At 50.6% G+C, this 18,737-nt stretch overlaps 7 protein-coding genes across 7 annotated transcripts; 2 read left to right on the forward strand and 5 right to left on the reverse strand.

The window, feature by feature from the left end:
• Positions 1-137: 137 nt before the first annotated feature.
• A1O9_06123 (uncharacterized protein) lies at positions 138-2,525 on the reverse strand (the record flags this gene model as incomplete). The annotated part of the gene is made up of 3 exons (XM_013405333.1): positions 138-1,796; positions 1,846-2,137; positions 2,188-2,525. The coding sequence occupies 3 exons, from the start codon at positions 2,523-2,525 to the stop codon at positions 138-140; spliced, it is 2,289 nt and encodes a 762-aa protein (XP_013260787.1).
• Positions 2,526-3,228: 703 nt separating this feature from the next.
• On the reverse strand, positions 3,229-3,846 carry A1O9_06124 (uncharacterized protein; the record flags this gene model as incomplete). The annotated part of the gene is made up of 1 exon (XM_013405334.1): positions 3,229-3,846. The coding sequence occupies one exon, from the start codon at positions 3,844-3,846 to the stop codon at positions 3,229-3,231; it is 618 nt and encodes a 205-aa protein (XP_013260788.1).
• Positions 3,847-4,282: 436 nt separating this feature from the next.
• Positions 4,283-5,032, reverse strand: A1O9_06125 (uncharacterized protein; the record flags this gene model as incomplete). The annotated part of the gene is made up of 1 exon (XM_013405335.1): positions 4,283-5,032. The coding sequence occupies one exon, from the start codon at positions 5,030-5,032 to the stop codon at positions 4,283-4,285; it is 750 nt and encodes a 249-aa protein (XP_013260789.1).
• Positions 5,033-8,623: 3,591 nt separating this feature from the next.
• On the reverse strand, positions 8,624-9,064 carry A1O9_06126 (uncharacterized protein; the record flags this gene model as incomplete). The annotated part of the gene is made up of 1 exon (XM_013405336.1): positions 8,624-9,064. A coding segment is annotated over one exon (441 nt), but the record flags the coding sequence as incomplete, so codon positions are not given.
• A 3,303-nt stretch (positions 9,065-12,367) lies between these two features.
• A1O9_06127 (uncharacterized protein) lies at positions 12,368-13,802 on the forward strand (the record flags this gene model as incomplete). Its single annotated transcript, XM_013405337.1, has 2 exons — positions 12,368-13,154; positions 13,207-13,802. The coding sequence occupies 2 exons, from the start codon at positions 12,368-12,370 to the stop codon at positions 13,800-13,802; spliced, it is 1,383 nt and encodes a 460-aa protein (XP_013260791.1).
• A 728-nt stretch (positions 13,803-14,530) lies between these two features.
• On the forward strand, positions 14,531-15,732 carry A1O9_06128 (uncharacterized protein; the record flags this gene model as incomplete). The annotated part of the gene is made up of 2 exons (XM_013405338.1): positions 14,531-14,886; positions 15,081-15,732. 2 exons carry the CDS (start codon positions 14,531-14,533, stop codon positions 15,730-15,732), a joined length of 1,008 nt encoding a protein of 335 aa, XP_013260792.1.
• Positions 15,733-17,728: 1,996 nt separating this feature from the next.
• Positions 17,729-18,154, reverse strand: A1O9_06129 (uncharacterized protein; the record flags this gene model as incomplete). The annotated part of the gene is made up of 1 exon (XM_013405339.1): positions 17,729-18,154. A coding segment is annotated over one exon (426 nt), but the record flags the coding sequence as incomplete, so codon positions are not given.
• Between the last annotated feature and the right edge of the window lie 583 nt (positions 18,155-18,737).

Consider the following 18,737-nt stretch of genomic DNA (forward strand, 5'->3'; position numbering starts at 1 on the left):
GGCACATCATCTCGACGGAGAAGACCTCAGGCAAACCACTCTGCCTCTCACTAATTGTCTAGATAGATAGATAGGCCTAAGGATCATCATACGCACCACAGCCAACAGAAAGCTTACTCGCGGATGATCGAGGCGCTTCAAATATCCCACAGCCATTCATCCGGTTTGAGATCCCCGAAGACATCTCTGATCGCCTTGCTCGCCTGATCGATGCACTCCCTCTCGTCTTTCTTCCACGCTTCGACCCGCCCTAGCCGTCGGCCGTCGACAATGCGATCTGCACCAGTCAGGATCACGCTGGCAAAGCAGATGCAATTGATGCCCTTTTCGTCTGCTCCTGTGTGCGTCTCATCCGATAGCCTGGTTACCACGCGCACACAGCTTTGAAAGACAGCCAGGAGGTTTAGGCGTGCCACGGGTAGAGCGTTCTCGTTGGACTGTGTCAAAGAGGGCTCGAGTGCTCTTGCCAGATCGAGAAGTTGTCCTTGGGCATCCCTGGATTCGGTTGTTAAAGTAACCCCTCGCAGCTGGCGCTTGGCACTCTCTTTATAGGTAGGCTTTAGCGTCAGGTCCACCACTTTCCAGTCCTCATCACTCACGTGGTAGTCCTGTTGTTTTAGCTTGATAAGCATGCAAGCACCTTTCTGTTGGCTTACATCGCTTTTCGTTCCCAGGCCCGCCGCGCGTCTGGCTGCATGTGGAGGTATTGCCATGCACCAACTATCTCTGCTGTTTCTGCTTTTATGGCCCTTTTTGAATTTGACCCGGGCTCCAACATATCTGCCCCAGCATGCACGAAAGCTGCTCTTCGGACAGTTGCCACCGGGGTAAAAGACTTCTCGAAATTGGTCAGAGAGACTCTCGAGGATGGATATAGGTGCCATTCCAGCAAGCTCTTTGAGGACATTGTACGAGTGCAATACTGCCCCGACATAGTGACGATAGCTGAACAGTCGCATGCCATAGTAGTGGCAAAGATCGAGGATTTCCAAACTGTGGTTACCAGCCACCCAGGGTGATTGGAAGTATAAATCCCAGCATTTATGCTTCACAAAGTTTGTCAGGTCGCCGTTCAAATTTTGCAAGTGGTATGCTAGAGTCTGTGAACAGCGGCATGGGAAACAGGACTTGTCGTTCAGTATCGCCGAGACTTGAGACTGTGCTTGTTGAGCGAGTCGTAGGGCCTTTATGCGGCAGATTGAGACTAGCTTCGGCTGGGGAGCTGAATGGATATAAGTTTTATAGCCTTGGCTTAGTAGATGTAAACCAATTACAGCCGACCACGATTGATTGCTGTGGCTGATGTTGGTAACAAGGTAGCCAACATCAGCATATACTGGAGTGCCGTTTCGAACAATGCTGGTGAGAGCCACCTTCTCTGTTACAAGATGGATGATGTTGTCAACAATAGCAGTAACAAAATTGCTTTGGGTTTTGCCCTCTTCAACTTCTGGTGATTGGACATATTCTGTAGGCTTCTGAACACATGAAGGACAAGATCGAATTGGTGAAGGTCGATGACCGGCTCGATAATGGTCTAGGATCTTTTCTGTTTCTTGAAGCTGATTCAACAAGGAATGCTTTGTTGCCTGCCCGCTCTGGCGATCGAATGAGCAGCACATGCGGTGAAGCCCAGATACGGTCATCTTCTCATCGTATTCGAGTAACTCTGCCCCGACTTGACGAACTTGAGCAAACGCCACGTTGGTTACGAATGCCGCAGTCGTGGTTGATATTCGCCCTTCGCCCGCAAGCTCCCAGCATTCTTCCACCGAATTGGATATCTCTTGGGCTCGCTGTATTTAAGTCAATAATTGGGCGTCTAGGATTTCTAGTAGGACTTACCTGCACGGCAGCAGTGATCTCAAGAGCTTCGCCGAGCTCATCTCCCTCGAAGTTGATCTCTAACCCCGTACTACCGCAAGATGACGGTGCAGCAGCAGCACATTCCGAACACTCTGATGATGTAAAGCTCTCTTTGGGCTCGTTCTCTTCGATATCCTCAATGAGTAAATTGTTGTAATGATTCGAGACCTCGCCCATGGAAAGAGCCGATTTCCTGGCAGCTTTGTTCGGCTTGCCCTGGTGATTTGGTTTACCACAGCAAGCACATAGATCAGCGTAAATCTGGGCGAGACTGGGTGTCTCTCAGCACTAGGGTTTTACTGCGGCTTGCAACCAACTCACCTGCTAGTAAAATGTTCATGGTTGATGGTATCTACATCCTCGTGACAATCGTCAACATTGCCACGAAAGTGCTTGCTGAGTCTTTTCCTCGCGGCAATGGTCTCACGAAAGTGAAAGTGAATTATGTCAGGTAGAGATTTCGTACTGTCTGCAACCGTTTGTGCCAACGAGGCCAATTCCTTGATAGGCAAGCTCTTCACACGCCTGTGTGGTGAGGGACTATACTGAATAAACCAGGCAACCAAAGCCCGTGTACCCTTTTTGTACCGAACGTACGCATCCAGTACATCTGGAGGTAAACCACTAAACGTGACCTTGTGGGACGGATTGAGCAGCATGGCTTACAAAAGTCGTATTGGTTCTGGGAGCAACCCCTGATGACGAGGGTCTGGAGGTAAGAAAAATCAAAGACTTCTCTTCCGCTTTCGAACATCAAGGAGATTCAGTGCCGGGTAGGTCGTTCAGAAATCATGAAGCAGGGGCAGACGTTCATAAAGCGAAGCACGCGGGGGAAAGTCGTGGATATTTTACATCATTGGAAATGAGGACTGCGACCCGCGCGATCCACATTGAGGCAGGGAGAGTTCGATAAGATGATATTTCTGAAGGCTTCATTCTCATCAGAATCAGGACGAGCTGGGTTTCCGATGCGCATCATTGGTCTAAGCCTGAGCCTGGAACAATCTGATTTGTTCGATTGGCGATGAAGGATAGATACAGAAGATTGAGGACCTTAACAGAAATCATGGATCAATAGTGCCAAGCCCAGATCGAGACTGGCACGTGCGATGATCACGTGGTGGCCCCATGCTCCGCTGCTCGACCCTTAAATTCCATGCCAGCCCTCGGATTATACGCGGGGCGCAAAAAGGGTGTGTCAAACGGTATACTGCGTCATGCGTACGGAGTACGAGATATAGGGAGTGATATCGGCCCGTTTCTGAAGTAATTCATAGTTGAGACGACTACAAATAACCCCCTTGCTCCCACAAGCCATACAGCTGAACCTTCCAATGGAGCTCGTCCGTATCATTCGTGTTTTCATATTTCAACTCGTATGTAAGGCTTTTGACATTGAAAGACTTTGCTTGTGAGCCCTTGCGTCAGCAAAGATGCTGGTGAGGCTATGCTGGGTGAGGCGATGACATCGCGTGACATCGGAGAGTTTGGAGTCGGAGTGAGGTCTTGATCATGGGCTGCCCGACTACGAAGAGTATTTTCATCGTTTGTCAAGTGTAGTTCTAGCTTCGGTGGCTCTGAGCGTTTGTTTGGGTCTTGAGTGGTAACCAGTTTCGATGATGGCTCCGTATCGAAGGGAAATTCCCCGTCTTCGATTGTTGATACTGATGCGATGGAAAACAGTCTCGAATTTGATAGAGCAAACTGGCTTTTGAGACCATCCTCTTCGATATAAGTCGACCAGATGACATTGCTATTGTTGCGCAACCAGTCGCTGTGTTTGTGAGATATCTCTGAAGTCGTGTTTGGGGTTGCGTGGGATTGCTTATCTGCTGCCTTGTTCAGTCTCAGCTTTCTCCACACAAGACCGATCAAAAGAATGACAAATATTGCCGATAGTATCGTAAAAGTCGCAATCGTCCATGGTGGAAGATTATCTCGGCGCCGGAGGACCCGGGTTTGCTTGGCCATGGAGTCCATGCTGAGCTTCGAATTAGATGATGGAGGAGCACATCGTAAAAGCGCTATTTAGCGAGTGTCAGGAAAGTGAGTGAAACCTGTCAAGCGATGAGGTAAGTCTTGGCCTTATTGAAAAGGCAATGAGCGAATGAAGCAAAAATTAGAAAGGCATTATGGACAGGTAGGGCGGACAGCTTTCCAAGCCCATTATAATATATTTTCGATTTTGCCTCCGTGCGCGGATCCCAAGGGGTCAAGGCATCACGCGTCACGCGCCTGTTCACATTCCAACATGTGGAATAGTAAATGCGAGATGGCCAGACGCGCTGATTTTCAAAGAGATGACGTAGGGCAACGGTCTCCACGACCGTATCACTGCTAACAGGCCACCAGAATCGGTGGTTGAGTTTTAATAGACTTATAGTCGTGTGCAGCCATTTAGACAGTCTGGCATTCCCTACGGCTGGCTTAGCATCGGGTGACCCAGCAGATTGTCGATTGTCACATCACTCGCTGCTTTCCTTCGCCTGGCTTGCCTCAGGGCAAGATACTGGGCGTCCAGGGTGTTGATAGGGGATACCGGTGTGGGAGGTTGCGGTAAACCAATTGAAGGAATAGCTTGAATAGCTTGTGTTCGAATGGGTTGTTGTTGAAAATCCCCTGGGTTGTAATATGTGTGGCCGTTGTATCGGTTTACGGCAGCGGCATATTGCTGCTGATTGGACCATGACCGATGTCGAGTAGTCGTAGAAGATGGATGTGGTCGTGCTAGCGGAGGCGGCGGCGGAGGTGGAGGTGGCGGTAGGGATGGTGCTGGTGGATAATATGAGTAGGGAGGAGGTGGGTCAAGATGATCCGGCGGCAATGCCGCAGCGATTTCGACACTCATCATCTTCGCTTCGTCTACCGGAGTGGGATTTGGTAGACCAGGCCACGGGTTCCGAACATCCAGTGCAGATCTGCGACGATATGTTTTGGGGTTTGGGTGCAGTAGGATTGGAGTGGAGGACGCTCTGATTGCTTCGAGTTTCCTGATGGGGGAAGCAGTTCGCGGTCGTGGAGGAGGGCCTGGGAGAAGAGCTGGTGAGGCATAATACCCTGAAACTGGTCGAGGGTTCGATCTTTGAACAGGTCGATATTCAACAGGGACGTTTTCCCAACCCCTCATCGAGTCATGTTGATATGAACTTGATCCCGGAACTGTCATACTCGATCTCGATGATTGATGCTGATATGAATTTGATACCGGATATACGACACTTGATCTCGATGACTCATGTTGATACTGATCTGATACCGGGAATATTATATTGGATCTGGAATGCCTCAATTTCGTTCGGACCGAGTTGAATATCGTGTTCGATGTATCCATCCTTGGTAGATCGTCTGCAGCGCGGCTGAAACATATACCCACCAAGGAACAAACTTATCTTGATCCCGCTGAGCTCACAGGATCTCAAGATGTACATGAAGAGTTACACGAAGGGGATATAAATGACAGAGAGGGAGTGGGAGTGGGAGTGGGAGTGAGAGTTATGTGAGCTCTGGCGAAAGGATGATGTGGAAACGTGCCAACTGTAGCTTCGCACGGATAGGATTCAAATCATGGAGATCCGCAACGCTCGGCAGGAGGTAATGGAGTCAGACTTCCAGATATAAAACTAGGCAAGCAGGCTCGCAGGCTCGGCAGGATGGAAGACTTACTAGCTTCGTTTTCAATGGAGGTTGATAACATATTCAGTATATGAAGGAGGCAGTGGAGCATGGGAGACTTGCATTATTTGGGGCGCGGAATCCAACGCCGCAAAGATAGTGATGTAGGGTAAGAGGTCAAGTGTCGTCCCCGTTGGTCCAGGATCGTGGTCAGCGTCACAAGCGAAACGAATAGACTGAGGAGGGAAGAAGGCGTATGAGCATGGGACGATGGATGAGTAGGGGCCAGTCTTCGCTGAACGCTGCCGATGCCATTTTTGAACGCTTAGATGACTGGGCTAGCACTGTAGTTAAAATTATTCGCTGGCTGTGCATGGTGACAAGCGTTTACATACGGAGAAATCGAGAAATCGATCCAAGAGCTCACTGAATTGGCAGTTCAGAGACGACGAGCTTCCGAACAATCCTGAAGTGCTATAATGCCAAACATAGCCTCTATCGATGCGACAATTCGCAGAGAGTTGCTTTGCGGATTTGATTCACATCGTCGAAGATGTTCTTCATCGGAAGACCATGCATGTTAATTAGTGAAGGGGCCAGAGAATTTATCCATTCCGATAAGGACTAGAGCTGACGGGGTTTGCGTGATCGGCAGCCGGTTGGCTGTACAATATTTCTGCGGTAAGCCTCAAAGTTAGCTCAAGCAGCAGGGGTGGTGGGAGGACTCATTGCCGCCCCAAAAATATATTCAGACCCATGATGGCGCTCTCTGTTAATCGGGGGCCCAAACGTTCTGCCCGAAACGGAGATGTTGGATTCAATACTCCGTACATGCCGATGACAGTGGAACGAGGTTCTAGTCGAAGCAAAGGCCGTCTAGGGAATTCATGTTACTCCATACGGAGTCATGTATTGTTTCCACGCTTGTTGTACTCGGTCCTACGCACGCGAGACGAGTCAAGATCTGAATCTGCAGCCTCGGGTGATCGGCCAACGGTATACAGCGTGCAACATCATCTACGAGGTCTGAGCTAGCACTTTGGAAGTCAAAGCCGTGGACGATGCCAATATGCGTGCTCCACCCCCGTATCGGCTGAGGTTAATGTCTGGTTCTTGGACACTGATTCGGAGCACATATTTTTGTCCTATCGAAAGCCGCTAGAATGAGTTTGGGAGGTGGATGAGACAGCTAGAGGAATGAGCACGGCAGATTGGCAACAGTTTGCAGCAGGTAATGATCCCCGGCTTTGCACAGGATTCATTGCAATCGATCCGTCACTGAGGAATTAAATTAGCAAACAATTTTATCGAAGGATTCGCATTAAAGCTTGGTGCATGAGATACAAGAGCATTCAATGTCCCCTTGGCGCCGCCTGCTAGAACCTGAAGCAGAGAATATTTCACCATGTCCTTCACTACTCGTATTCCTGCTTAGTACCTTGCAAGGACTTAATATGCTGGGCCTATCACTGGAACAGGCGTTAGTAGGAGGCCAACCGGAACCGCGGAAAGTATCGAGGTAGTACGAGTAAGTCCTTCCGACCCCATGGGGAGCCATGAACCTCGCCATATCAACCAAAATACCAAGGATGAGGGAGAGTGGTGACACTATTCTACGGATGAGAAAATATCCAAGGACTACGATCATGGGATCGAGCCCCGATTTGCAGTTATTGATTTTAGCTGAAAAAAGCGGTCCCCAAAGGGCGTTGCAACACGGAATCGGATCTCTCCTCAACAGGTGGTGGCGGTGAGAACCAGATCGCTCCCACTACTTCCAGTGTGCAGTCCAATTCCCAGCACGTCATGTTGAGCCTCAGTTAGGGTACAGATCGCCCAACCCTGACGGTTTTCCAGGATTCGGCAAGCAAAGAAAATTACAGAGAATTCGAGTCACTCTCTGTACCAAGCTCGCAGCGACCTTGTACACCTCCTTTGAGTGGTTTTGTGATCACCTACTTCGGGCCATTGGCAGCCCACACATCACGTATGCCCAAATCCATGGGCTTGAAACCAGGGCGCCGCAACAGGCTCAGTGCGAGGCAGATCGTAAAGCTGCTGCAATACGGGCACTGCCTGGTACTCAGATACAATGGCGTCCCGGGTCAGTGAGAACAGAAGCCCAAAAGGTGGGTGGCTTGAGAAAGGGAGGTCTCAATTCATCGTCTTTGAATTGAGTACTGGGTCGTATTTGGCGGTGCGGATGGTATATGTGGGGTGGGATTTTTCATTGATGCGCTCATAAAATGCTACCTCGTACAGAGGCGGGAAACATCTGCAAATAGAGTACCAGTATGTAGACGCACACATGTGTCTGTCTGCACGAGTGGCGAGGCGATCGCGATGGTTCCAGACACAATGGGAAAAAGTTAACGAGCCAGATAGAACGCGACTCCCCCCATGGCGCAGCCGAACAACCGCGTTGCGCTGTGGGAAGGAGGTTGAAGCCACAAGCTTGGCATCTGGCGCCCATTCTGACAACATCCAATTCCAATTTCCCAGGCTCAGGAGTATTGAGCATTGGCGCTACACGTGGACTCTGGCTGTTCGGCTCCCACTCGCCTGCTTGCCTTCTCTCCTCTTCGAAGCAGAGTTATCCTTTGTTCATGTCAGCGGTCGTTGAGAACGTCGAATTGGACAAGGCACCCAAAATCACACATCAATGGAACGGGAAAAGGGATCGGTATGGAACACATCAATCCGGTAAGAACAGGTATTACGCAATGCTAGCTACAGCGGTCTAGCCAGCATCTCCTTGATGCGTCCAAAAATATGCATAGAATGTCCTCCCCAATCGACCATTTCTGACATCCCCTGGTGAACTAATTACAAAGCCGACTATTCACTTTCTGAACTCATCCCCAGACATGCTGCTGTGGTATTTGCTGCGACGGCCATGGTAATCGTAACAGGTAATCAAACGCGCAAAAGCTGGTGAGGCGTTTATGCGATGACCATGACGGCAGCGGCAGCAAGACCAGCAAGAGCGAAAGAGCCAGCGTTGGCGTTGGCGGCACCGGTGTAGGTGGCAACGGCAGGCTTAACGGCAGTGCTACACGGGCCATTAGCTTCGGACACAAGTCAACGAAATGAAATCGGCTTACCTGCTGGTGTAGGTCCAGACACCAGTGGTGGCGGGGGCCACTGGGACGCTGGATGCCCAGGTGGTGACGGGGGCGACGGGGACGGTCGACAGGGTGGTGGATTCCCAGTCAGCCCAGGTGGCTGAGGTCGAGGTGACGGCTTCGACTTTCTTGGTGGTGGTGCTGGTGGTCATCTCCCAGTCGGCCCAGGTGGTCGAGGTGACGGGATCGACCTTCTTGGTGGTGGTCGTGGTGGTGGTCATCTCCCAGTCGGCCCATGTGGTCGAGGTGCTCTTGGCGGGGTCGACCTTCTTCGTGGTGGTAGTGGTGGTGGTGGAGCTGGTCCAGTCATCCCAGGTACCGGTGGCAGTTGGCTTGTAAGGACAGTTAGAGACAGTCGGTTCGCAGGAGGTGATAGTTACATCAACAGTGTCGGTAACGCTGATGGTCTTTGCGGATGCAACAGCAAGAATGCTGGCAGCGATAGCAATGGAGGCACGCATTTTGATTGATTTTGGTTGACTTGGTCTGGAATTACCGAAAAAAATGCAGGAGGCTTCGAGAAGCGGTGACTAGGTAGTTATTATGTTAAGCGAATGTGGTGAGCGGAACTCGAAAGAATGGACGACCGAAGTCAAGTTGTTTCTAGGATACAGAAGTTCTGGCTTGAGTATGAAGAGAAGATCCAAGAGGCATTGGGCATCTTGCGATACTTAAGTGCTCTGGCTGCCATGGCAAATTGGACCGGGCAAACCTGCTGATGGGCCGACCAGAAGCAAGACTATTTTGCTCCTCTCCACCCACCCCCGTTGGTTTGGGCGCCTGCGCCCTCTCAAGCCGTCCGCGGTGGAGGAGGAGGAGCAGCCCGGCTAGGCTGAATCCAGGAACAGACGAGATTTTGGTGTTGATGTGGCACTATCAGAGCCGTTGTGACTGGCCATCTCATCTGGTACCTGCGCAAGACTGCCGCAGCCTTAATTTCGCGCTTGATGAATCTCCCTGGTCCCGACTGGCTCCTCTTCCCCTAATAACCCCTGCCGGTGGCGCGCACTAACACTGCTTCTCCAGAGCGCAATTTCCCCAAGCCTCCCATCCATGACAGGATCATGTCCTCAGGAAAAGGAGACGAGATCTCAATCTATCAGCTGGAGCCGCAAGTGCTGTAAGCTCCTTTCGGCCCTGCTGAATCTGCCCATCTTGCAGAGCCGTGGCAACGAATGCTGCAATGTTGGTGGCCAGTGGGACATGCTACTCTCCGTTTCAAACAAGCTCAGGGGAAGCTCTCGATTCCCCAATTCAGCGAAAGACCGTCTTGGCTCGCCCACAAATAAACATTGCCGGGTGAGCAACCGAGCAACAGGCCCATCCGTTGATCATCACAGCTCCACGGCCTACGAGTAAGCGTGGATTTTGAGCGTGCACTTGCTCATTGCTTCCATCGTGTTGCTGCTTGTTGATCTAGGGTGGTTTCACCTTGATTGAGCGGTCCTACGGCCTCTGGGTGCAGTCCCTCGGGCTCCCTTTCTCGGTCGTACAAGCCCCTAGGAGTAGGGGGAATGGCTTGGGATTGCATCTACCCGCAATGACTAACACCTAACCTGAGTCCCGGGTGGGTGTCGGGCTTCTAACCAAGGACAGAATGCCTATGTAATCCTATAGCGACAAGCACTCTTCGGATTTCGAGGCCTACCCAGTATTCCCACATCCTGAGCGTTGTTCCCTTGGGCCTCGATCTTGGCCATACGAAGCTCCGTGTGGCGTCCGCGTCCACATGAAATGAATCACACTGGTTCGCCCTTTTCTCCATGCTCTTCCGAGATGATAACTTAGAGAAGTCCTCATCATAGCATATGGATTCTCAGAAATGTATGTATGTACGAGTACTCCGTGCTGTATGCATGTACATCATCAATGCGTGGGTCGATCCTTCATGTGTAGGACGGACCCTGCGTTATGGGCTGTCCTACAGCGATTCGGATAACTGCATGACGGACTTCTCGAAACGAAGGCCTGGATGAGTAAAACCTCCAGACGCCACATGTGGAAAACATCTCAATCACAATTCCAGCACCATTGATGGCATTTGTCTCGCCCATGGACTGGCTACTCAGCGGCCATGTGGTTCCGGCAACACTACCTTGAGGCCTTGACACGCCGACTCCTCCGTACAACTGGTTCCGACAATTGACAATTTTGGCTTTTCTTAACCGTGATGAATGTGGCGCTTTTGGCGGCCCGACAAAATGAGCTTGAATTTCGTGATAGAAGCTTGGGCCTGATCTCCATAAAAGGAGGCCAGCTTACGGCGTACTCTGTCCAGGTCCATCTGTCTGTCAGCCTCGAACTGTGCCATGCTTCAAACATGACAGAAGACGGGCGATGATAATACCTGGAAGTCTATATTAGGATCGGTCGATTCCAGTCAACCGTGTGACTGGCACATATTCAAAGTCCAGCCTCGTAGTTGGCTCTAATATTGCATCTATATAATCTATGACGACAGCGCGCGTGCTCTGTTTCGAAGGCCACAGATTTGTTACAATCCTCATTGAATCTCCTTTTTCGATACGGAAAATGATTGGATCTTGGTGGAAGCGAAGCAGATTCCAAGCCACTCCAGATCTACTGTACAGTACATACATTCGCCGTGCAAGCTTTCTGCTAGGAGGCTTGTGGGAAGCGAGGTAAAACCGCCAAGTCCACTTCACAGGCTTCGTGATCGAGACTCCGACCGACCCTTTTTTCCATCTCCTTTCTCGTCTACCCTAGGCATCGCACCCTCTACGGAACCCTTCGTCATTATTGATTTTCTTCACCATGAGTATCGCCGAGAGAATACAATGCCTGTGTATCGGTTTGAATGAAAACTGTTGTGCCCGTCCCATCTTAAAATTGATGTCAATCAACCAGTGATGTCAGGATTTACGGAGCCAAGATCCGAGCCTCAGCTTGAGTCGACGACACAACCTGCTATGTCCTCCGGCTCCAGGCCACCCAAGAGCTTCGGCATTGCCTTTGAGAAAGCTCTGCGACAAAGAGCTTGTTGGTTCCTGCAGTACTGCTAGTACGCCCGTCCAGTTATGTGTTCAGGCTGCCTGCAAGCTATTTTTCAGCCCCTCATGGACTGTCAAAGCAGTAGCTAGCCTCCACAGGATGTCCTACGATCTCACTTTGGTAAGCGACAGATTTTGCAGAAGCCTGCGATTGGGATAGACCCTTCTCCAAAGGATATGACGCGATGTGGAGAGCATCACAAGCAGCCTTGCGGGTTGAGACAATGGTAAGGAGGAACACACTTCCGAGTCCGATGAACGTCACGACTCTAGGAATCGGATACCATATCCTTGTAAGTCATAATTTTGAGAGCAGCCTCTCGGAGTATTTTCCATTCTTTGCCCCACCATTTCTGAATTCCATGTTCCCAAGTCTAATGCATCATTGATTGTCTTCCGCAGAGAGCTCCCCTGCAATGTAAGAAGTACCGAAGTTCCCTAACGGGCAAGTCAACATCGGGCTTTTGCTTCATTTGTGACGAGATTCAGAATAGAAAGTAGTGAATGGCTAGCGACAAACTATCTGCGATCCACACAGTCGTCACTGCTCGACAATTCGACGGCTCAAAGGCGACATGTCGATTTACGTGAACTGGTACAACAGGATGACGAACATTCCTGCAGTCATTTGTGAGGTCACGCACAATTGGAAGGCGAAGGGCCAGATATAAGGCGTGTTGCTCTCATAAATCTTGAAGGACTTGGAAGAACGTCTCCGCCCCTTCGTCCTCTCCACCTACTCGACTTGCAGCGATGAAGTCCTACACCGGTATTCTGCTGAGCCTCAGCGCTCTGGTGGTCGCAGCGCCTCAGGTCACTCTTACACCTGCAAGTGGCCCAATTCCTCCTGTGCGCAGTTCAGACCCAACTGGAGCAACATCTCATGGTCCGTTTGAGGGTACGCCAACCACCACAGGGGCTCTTTCTGCGCCAGCACAGGCACAGTCTATCGCTCCTCTACCACCATTACCGGTGACTTATGCCAACGAGAATGGTGAGCTGCAAGCAGGGTATCAGCCAATCCCTTATCAGCCCGCGGGAGGAGCTGGTACGAATGGCACCGAGCCATACTATCACCCTTTGTCCGACTTCGACTACGAGTCGCTCACCCTTGCCCTGTATCAGGAATGGATTGAGTTAGACCTTTTCAATCACGGATTAGCTACTTTTTCCACGGAAGACTTTGAGAGGGCTGGCCTTACTGCAGAGGATCGTTATCTGATCTCCTTCATGGCCAACCAAGAAATCGGCCACGCAACATTGCTGAGCAACATTCTTGGTGCTGCAGCACCGCCGCAGTGCACATACAACTATCCTTTCAGCACCGTTCGCGAATTCCTGGATTTTAGTCAAAAGCTTACCAGGTTCGGAGAGAGTGGCGTGTATGGTTTTCTCGGACATTTAGATTCTCGCGAGTCCGCCACACTTTTGTTGCAGTCCATCTCCACCGAAGCCAGGCAGCAAATGATTTTCCGTCAATTTGATGGTCTCTTCCCGATGCCTGTCTGGTTCGAGGTTGGAGTTCCCCAATCCTGGGCCTGTAAGTGTACCTTGTCCTTATTCAAGTGAATGTGAGCTAATTTTCCACCCAGGGACATTATTGGCACCCTACATTTCCAGTTGTCCAGCAAACACAACACGACTTGCATGGCAAAACTTCCCGGCTTTGACTGTCCTTAATCAGCCGAACCCTGCGAAGACCAATCCTAACTTGGGACCTGCTCAGAGTGCTACTGGATCAGATCCTCTCAACAGCTCCAACATCGACGACAGCAATCGTTGCATCGGCAACCATGATGAGCTTGGCGATTGTGGCCCCAGCATCAGTCAGAACAGATCCATTCCACTCTCATACCCAGGCCGTCCGATTCAGTTCTCCTGGGGCAGTGTGAATGAGACTGTGGGACCCAACAATAGTTATGTCACCTCTCGGTCATCCTTGGCGGATGAGCCTCGCTATGCAATGTTTGTATCTCAGCTCAATGCCACCTACGTTCCACTGGTCAACGTTAGTGGTACCACCGCGGCCGCTATTCAACCAAATATGTCGACTTTTATGGGAGATCCATCCGTTAACGGGACAATGTTCGTCGCCATCACGAGTCAAAATCCTTATCTCACACCATTCAACTTGTCACTGGTAAATCCCTTTGTCTATGCGGGTCCCGCTCTTTATCAAGCAGGATAAGTTAGGATGAGTTCCAACGGAAAAGGCGAGATTTATGACGGTGTCAATTTCGCCAAGGTTGCATGAGTTGAGAAATGGGTGGTGATGGACAACCATGTCATGTTCGCGAAGTCAATAATGTTGCTCTCGTAGTTAATAATATGCCGACCTTGGTTATTTCTTTAGCAATTTGAACCTGACTATTATATGCTGGAACAATGTTATACCGATCCGATCAAAAAGGCTGGACATTTGATCGCCAAATTTACGGTAAATACACCCCACCCAACACGTATGATTATAGGCAGGGTACATGTGGATGTGCCTGTTACTCCCCTCATTGACCATGTACTATGAGACCGAGGCCAATGTGTATGGGACGTCGATGATTTTGTCAGACAACGAAAATACCTCTCGCTTGCTACTGACTTCCGTTAGAAGTCTTGGGGCAACGTCATCGCTCAAGCTCTTGGTTGAGCACAACCTTGCTTTGCTTGCCTCTGACTATCTTGCATGCTCGAATTTAATTATTTTCTTCGTCTGGGTACCAAGGCAGACTCCTGGTCCTTCCGAAAGCTTAGGGCTACGCACTCTTTCCTACCCTTATTGGACACTCGGTCCTTTCTCCCTTTGATATGAGCGAATTTGCATGACATACTTCCAAGCGCGACTCTTGTTCAGCTTTCCAGCACGGCATTAAAGCTCCTATTGCGTGATTACACTGCATCTTCTCAATTCCTGGTCTCAATATGCCTTTCAAATCAACGCTGAACGCCTTGAAAGGGCAACTGAAAGATCTTCAGAATGAAGGCCAGAAATTCCTTGGAGGCTCCCAGAGTTCCCAGTCCCATGCCCAACCACAACCGCAATATCATCAGGCACAACCTCAATATAATCACCCTCCGCCTCCGCCACCTCAGCATGCGGCCGCGTTCGCACAAGGTAATTTTGCCGGTGGTCCTCCGGGACAGAGCGTCTACTGGTCGGCTCGATTTGATCCTAACACTCCAATTAGCCAGGAGTGGGAGGAGAAATTGGGCAACAATAACGGCTGGGGCAATAATGAGTTGCAGCATTATACAAATGACCGCGCCAACTCTTTCTTGTAAGTTGATCGATTTCGTCCATGATCATATCCGGCCCTTGCATTTGCATACCTAGGTAGTATCTCATTAGTTGCTTGACATTTGATCTGAGCTCATCCGATGGCCCACGAAGAAATCGCGGCGGGAAAGACCGGATTTACTTTCTTACATTGCTTATCAGAGGTTGGTGTACACGCATCTGATGAACGGGCAGCACAGGAAATAATCTTCTAGTCCTCCGCGCCCTTGCTTCTCCCTCCAATCCCGATCCTGCGCGAAAGTACACCTCGGCACGGCTCGTTTCCCGTCAACGCTTGTCCCGCCCGAGAGGCAGCCTCGTGGCAACCCTTACCTTGCCCTGTGCGCCTGGCATCTGGCCGGCCTTCTGGCTGCTGCCTTTCGAACCCTTCACTTGGCCACACGAAGGCGAGGTCGACATTGCTGAGACCTGGAACGGTGACGGGATCAACCATTCATGTCTCCATTGGGGCTTCTACACACCTGAAGACAACTGGAAGCATCGGGTGGTAGGCACTTTCGTCCCTGGTATGCAGCAGGGACGCCCTGTGAGGTACGAATTTGCGTGGAATCAAGATGAGGGATCAGGCCAAGGAAGAATGGTCTGGTATATCGACGGACGCCCAGTCATGAAGGCTCCCATTCCTCAAGGGACAAGAAAAATGGCAGATTTTGTAATCCTATTGAACATCGCTATGGGCGGAAATGTAACTCAAGGCCAGACTCCTCGTGATGGTACCTATGATTTTGTTGTCCATGAATTGAAGATGTTGGATGCACCGGATGCTGGCGGCTGGGCCAAGTTTGATCAGGACTTCAATGTCACGCGAGAAGGAGATACCATTTGATCAAGTCTCTGCAGTTTATCACAGGAGAAGACCCATGCTTTCCAGTATCTTGATCATCGACTGATATAAGAGGACTGATACGATGATACGAGATTTCTGGAACAAATGAGTGTTATGATAGAGAATCTTTACACTATTGAGGCTGATCTCGGACAGCGATTCCACACATTTGAAGTATTATACAACCTTCACGCAACTGCTGACACAAGAGTCCAACCTTGGTCATCCTGCATTCCAGGTGTCACCACTATATCAAAGCCTTTCAACCCTTGCGCCTACAACGCTTCAAAATTAGGGTGCGTCTTCTTCGTCCTCATCTTCTTCAATCTCGTCTTGTACAACCTCGATCTCTTCGGCCTCAACTTCCTCCATTACCGCGCTATCTCTCAGGGGCGAACTTTTCCGGCCTACAGAGAAAGGGGCACACGAAATCAGTCTCCTTGCCTCGCCGAGCCTGAATCTGTTGCTCGAATCCTCTTCGAGGAGGCGGAAGTCTGCGTGTCTTGGTTGACGAACTCTTTGGTTCCTTGACGACGCTCGAGCGGTGCGAGGTGCACCCTAAATTTTTACACCTCACCCAAATTGCCCGCTTCCTTTTCTCTCTCCACCTATCCTCTCCATCTTCCAACGGCGCACGCACTTTGATCGTGCGACACACTTACCTACCTGTAACGATGTATCCACGTTGCCGCCAAAAAGCACGCTCTCCGCCTTCTGTAATCTTTTCTCCGCCCGGCTCATCACCTCGTCCCATATCCTGAGCCTCGCCTCGATCCTTACCCCTTTCTCGCCGGAAGCACGGGTAAGGCTGATGTAACGCCTGACATCGTCAAGCAGGCGTGACCAGTAAACCATGGGACTATGGCGCCGTCGGAGCCGTAGACGGAGCCGTAGACGGAGCTGTAGCAGGCAAGCTTGGCCGGGTTGAACTTCTGATATGTGATTCTGGCACACTTCTGTGCATAGACGTGGCCGCAGCACTTGCACTTCGCCGTGGGGAAGAGCGCCGACCACGTCAGTTCGAACTGTTCAGAGTGGTTCGAACCTCTCCTGTTCGACCACGCTGCGCATGCTGTCATGATGGGGCTCTACTCGCCGCCTCCGGACCCCTGATTTGGGCTTCTTGATGTCTGCGTCGACATCATCCGAGCCGGCGCCCGATACAGCCGCAGGCTTCTTTGCGGGCGGCGAGGGGAGCCGCAAGCGAAACGACCTGCCGCTGCCACCAACGTCTGGTTGCGGCTGCCTCCTCTTCGAGGCCCGCTCCGTTGGCTGCGGCGGACCACGCGGGGCAAAGGTGTCTGAGGGTTTCACCCTCTTTGGTATTCTTCGGGCCCTCTCGAAGTACACATCGACTTCCCAAGGGAGGGGCTGGCCGATAGTCGAACAGAAGAATGGCTTTCTGGTCGGTTCCCTGATGATCGACATTGTCGAGGGATTTGAGCTTCAGTGGTATTAACACACACGCCTTAGAAAAAGAGAATACGAGAGGATATCGAGGTGATGTTTATGGATATCGAGACCGCTATTTGTATCGTAAAGAGAAGAGGAATGGGCTTGGTGGGCTCTTGATATATACTAGGGCACGCTTCTTAGGCTGTGAGAACCTACAGAGAGAAAAGCCTCGAAGTGGATCTGAGGAATGTCTGATATCCATTGCGGCCCTTGGGTCTGGGACGTCCGCTGCAGATTTAGCCATTGGGCGTCTTGCAAACCACTATATTAGAGTTGACGTGGGCATGACACCTTAGGTATCCGTCCTTCACTAGAAGGCAGCCCTCCAGGTGCATGCCCACTGGTATTATTTGTTTTGATCTACATTATGGGTACTCGAGGGGAGAACAGGGCTAGAGTCCAAAACTTTATGGGTTTCCATTGCTTTTCATTGGACTAGCCAAAGTCTTAGAGTAAGGTAACTTTTCCACCTCGCTCTGCTCTCACTTGACTTTCCGACAATTTCGAAAGGATTATTGTGCACACGCGATCAACATGAGGTCTCCCTCTCCTCGCTCTGCTCCGCCTTCATCAGCCCCCACCGCAGAGCCACCGCTCTCTCCGCCTCCCTCCTCACCTTCTTCCGTTGCTCACGGGTGTACCCGTCTGGGTCTTCACCCCCAGAGTCGTACTCCTCGTTTTCCCTGCTGCTGCTGTTGTTGTTGTTGTTGTTGTTGTCTGTCTCCCAACTCTCCTTCCTAGGCGCTCCACTGAGCCCCTCTGTTCCGAGCCATGGCTCTCTGTACAAGAGGTTTCGTAATTCGACAATCACTCCCTTGATTGTTACACAAGTGTAGCATTTCGAACGCCTTGTAGCCCGGGGTAATTTCTCGCCAAAGAGAGGACACCTCTTGGCGTTGTTGTCATAGTGAGCGCAGGCACCCAACTTGATCTCTTTGCAGTCGGCGCACTTGTATTGAAAGCACATAGTGACAAAGAAGAATAACGAAGAGAGATGGTTTGCCGTGTCCTTGTGCTTCTGTGCAAAGAAATCCAACACGTCTGATTGTGTTGAAAACGTGTGGTTGAGGTGATGTGCTTGTATTGTGATTAATAGACGTCTCTACACAGCTGAGTTTGCGTGATTTCGACTTTGTGAGTCCCAAGGACTCCCAAAACAGGATATCAAGACAGGATTGTGTGGAGATGAAGTAGTCAGTCAAGCTAGACCAGAGTGTTTGTTTTGAATGGACTGGTAGGATCTGACAAAGATGATGGTGACAGTGAGCAGTGGTAGGAGAAGAGGAAGTGCTGGGACAAGCTTTCTGGCAAGAAGAAGTGTTTTTCTGAGCTCGTATGCGACCTGCCTCATCGAGGACTGGCCAGTTGCGCCTTGGCATGTTCCAACATGACTGAGCGCCGCATTGAGCATGGAGACCACGTGCTTTGGCATACTAGTAGAGTGCATACCAACTCGCTTTGGACGCTGAAGGGATAATGAGAACAAGACTTGTGCAGTACTGATGTAAGGAAATTGTGACGTGCCTGGGTCAAGGGGAATAAAGAGAAGT

This window comes from Exophiala aquamarina, assembly GCF_000709125.1.
Source record: "Exophiala aquamarina CBS 119918 chromosome Unknown aczIA-supercont1.4, whole genome shotgun sequence".
Taxonomy (NCBI): Eukaryota; Fungi; Ascomycota; class Eurotiomycetes; order Chaetothyriales; family Herpotrichiellaceae; genus Exophiala; species Exophiala aquamarina.